At 31.8% G+C, this 2,432-nt stretch overlaps 1 protein-coding gene across 1 annotated transcript; it reads left to right on the top strand.

The window, feature by feature from the left end:
- The first annotated feature begins 362 nt into the window (after positions 1-362).
- Positions 363-1,121, top strand: LOC111693060 (cytochrome b561 domain-containing protein 2-like). Its single transcript, XM_023457194.1, has 2 exons — positions 363-623; positions 811-1,121. The coding sequence occupies exons 1-2, from the start codon at positions 428-430 to the stop codon at positions 1,119-1,121; spliced, it is 507 nt and encodes a 168-aa protein (XP_023312962.1). The 5' UTR covers positions 363-427.
- The last annotated feature ends 1,311 nt before the right edge of the window (positions 1,122-2,432 follow it).

The following is a 2,432-nucleotide window of genomic DNA, read 5'->3' as shown; positions in this document are numbered from 1 at the left end:
TCGATGCAAAGTAGAGCAAAAAGTTGTCTGTCTTTTATCAAAGGAAAATCGTGTCATCATTTTTAGGAGGCATAAGATGAACCATTTCAAATTTAAAATTCATTCATTCGTTCATTCATTTTTTTAGTAAGATTATGAAAAAAAATCGAATGAGGATCATGTTCCNTACTTACTATCAACAAACACGGGTCACATAAACAAAGCATGACCCTAAGATTCTTTATAAACCTGTTTTATTTCATTTATTTTAAATTATGATTAATAATGACAATAATTATTGGACAGATATTTATGGTACATCTCAATTTTTTAATTTCGTTCTTTTCTATTCCGTTTTAACTATCTATTAAGATACACTGTTGCCCTCAATACAATACTGGTGTATTATGAAATACAACTTTATGTAAAAGTCATATGTTTTAAGCTTATGCCTTTAACAGCGGAAGCGTTGATGTTATTCGCTGGTGATGAACTGTGGAGCAGACAGTTGAGTAGGACAGAGAAGTATGGAGTCCATGGTGTTTTGGCCACCATAGGGATTTTATGCCTAATCGTAGGGAATCTACCTGGAATTTATTACATAAAACCAGGATTTCCCTTGTATACAGTGCATGGAATAACAGGTAAATGTAACATATTCTCAAAAATAAACAGCAAGTAACTTGTAATAAATAATGTAAGAAATAGGCCCCAAAATAGACCCCTAGGGCACCCCGGGAGTACAATGAAGTTTTATGTCATCTAATCACTACCTTATGCTAAATTTACATTAAAAAATATCCTTTTACTGTGCCACATAATGTTTTTTAGGTCTGGTATCGATGGTAATTCTGACCCTGTCTATATTTTTGGGTCTGTCGGTGAATTACTCTCAAGAAATGAAAAACTTTTGTTCTCTGAAGCCAGTTTGCTACAAACTTATTCACAATATGACAGGATTGACAGGTTATGCTGTAGGAATTGCCAGTTTATGTTACGCTTACTTCACAGATTGGTTTATTTTGTATAATGGAGACATATCCAGGATGACGGCACTCATAGTAACCATACTAGCTTCATTGTGGTCTGTAAATAAAGCATTGGTGTCATTGTATGGTCAAATAAAGTCTGTGATTTTTTAAAAACGCGTTTTGATTGATTGGCGGGTGCAGTTTCGGGATTATTTGTCCTTGTCAGAGAACTTTTTGTCTTCACTGGACGAGAGTGTACGTTGAAAAGGTACAGAAGAACTTAGGATCTACACGTAAATTACGATAATGATGATAACTGCAAATCATTAAAGGTCTTTTATCAATCTACGTGCATCTTATTTCTGAAAGATATAAAAATTGATATTTATTGATAAAAGATTAGATATAAATATAATTAGATTTCCTCACTGCCCTCTCGTAAAACTGATAATAGATAATAGTTTCTTGCTTTCTTGCGCAAGAATAAAAAAAATTATCAATATTTTTAATAAACAATGGAAATATACGAGGGCATTTGAATAATTTTTAGTGAAAGACATTAACCAAACCAAATTATTAACTAAATTATCGACGCTGTTCTACATTGAGAATGAATTCATTTCTAAAATATTTGTTAAGCAATAAAGTCATCTTTAAACATTTGGTGTGATATTAGTAGAATAATTTACAGAAGTAGAGTAAATATTCTTCGACCTTGTTTATTTTCATTGTATTTTTACAAAGTAGGGTTTCTGGTCGAGACTTCTCGAAGCGAGAATTCCCGGGAAATCTGGTCTTACTCGAGACGAGAAAAAAGTGTCGAGAAATCGAGAAATCGAGAAATTTAAAGATCACGCGCGTCTTAAGTTCTTGACTGGAGATCGTTTCGTTCATGCGTTCAATTCGTTTCTCGACATATAACTGACCGGTTAAAGTGGTTTCTCTACCAGCTCATGATTTATTTATTTTAAGTTTTTAAGGCTTTAGTTTATTTTGATGATTCTTATTTTTTTAATGTACAGGGTGATTCACTATATTTTAACTCTCCCTTTAACTTTTTTGTTTTAAGAGTTATAAAAAAATGTGAAATACAAAAGTTGGACGATTTTTTATGAAGTTTTCGAAAATGATAGTAGAAAAACAAATGAAGTTCAAACAAAATGGCCGCGGATGTTAACTTTGTTAATTTAAATGGAACACCCTGTATATTTTTACATATTTGGATAGAACGTTCTTGTCGAGCGATAAGTCATATAGCGTTTGTTGGGTCCATCTCTAATAATAGGCAAGATAATATTAAAAAACGAAATGATGTTTTTTTTATTAAGAAAATAAGACATCTTGTAATTGTTAGACCTCTTTCAGCTTTTTTCCAATTACGTAAGGATTTAGATTTAGTTGTAATATATTTTGACATATCGGACATTGATATAGTCCAAAATGCGTATAGGTATTTTAAGTAAATCTCACTAATTAGACCGT

The sequence above is a fragment of the Anoplophora glabripennis genome, unplaced genomic scaffold (genome assembly GCF_000390285.2).
Source record: "Anoplophora glabripennis isolate ALB-LARVAE unplaced genomic scaffold, Agla_2.0 scaffold7403, whole genome shotgun sequence".
Lineage (NCBI taxonomy): Eukaryota > Metazoa > Arthropoda > Insecta > Coleoptera > Cerambycidae > Anoplophora > Anoplophora glabripennis.
This window is presented reverse-complemented; position numbering and strand designations above follow the sequence as displayed.

What these genes read in the sequence shown, in the direction of transcription:
- LOC111693060 (XM_023457194.1), top strand. Translation starts at nt 428, where the DNA reads ATGCCTTTAACAGCGGAAGCGTTGATGTTATTCGCTGGTGATGAACTG. An exon ending in TACAGTGCATGGAATAACAG is followed by an intron (nt 624 to 810) that starts GTAAATGTAACA and finishes AATGTTTTTTAG; the next exon opens with GTCTGGTATCGATGGTAATT.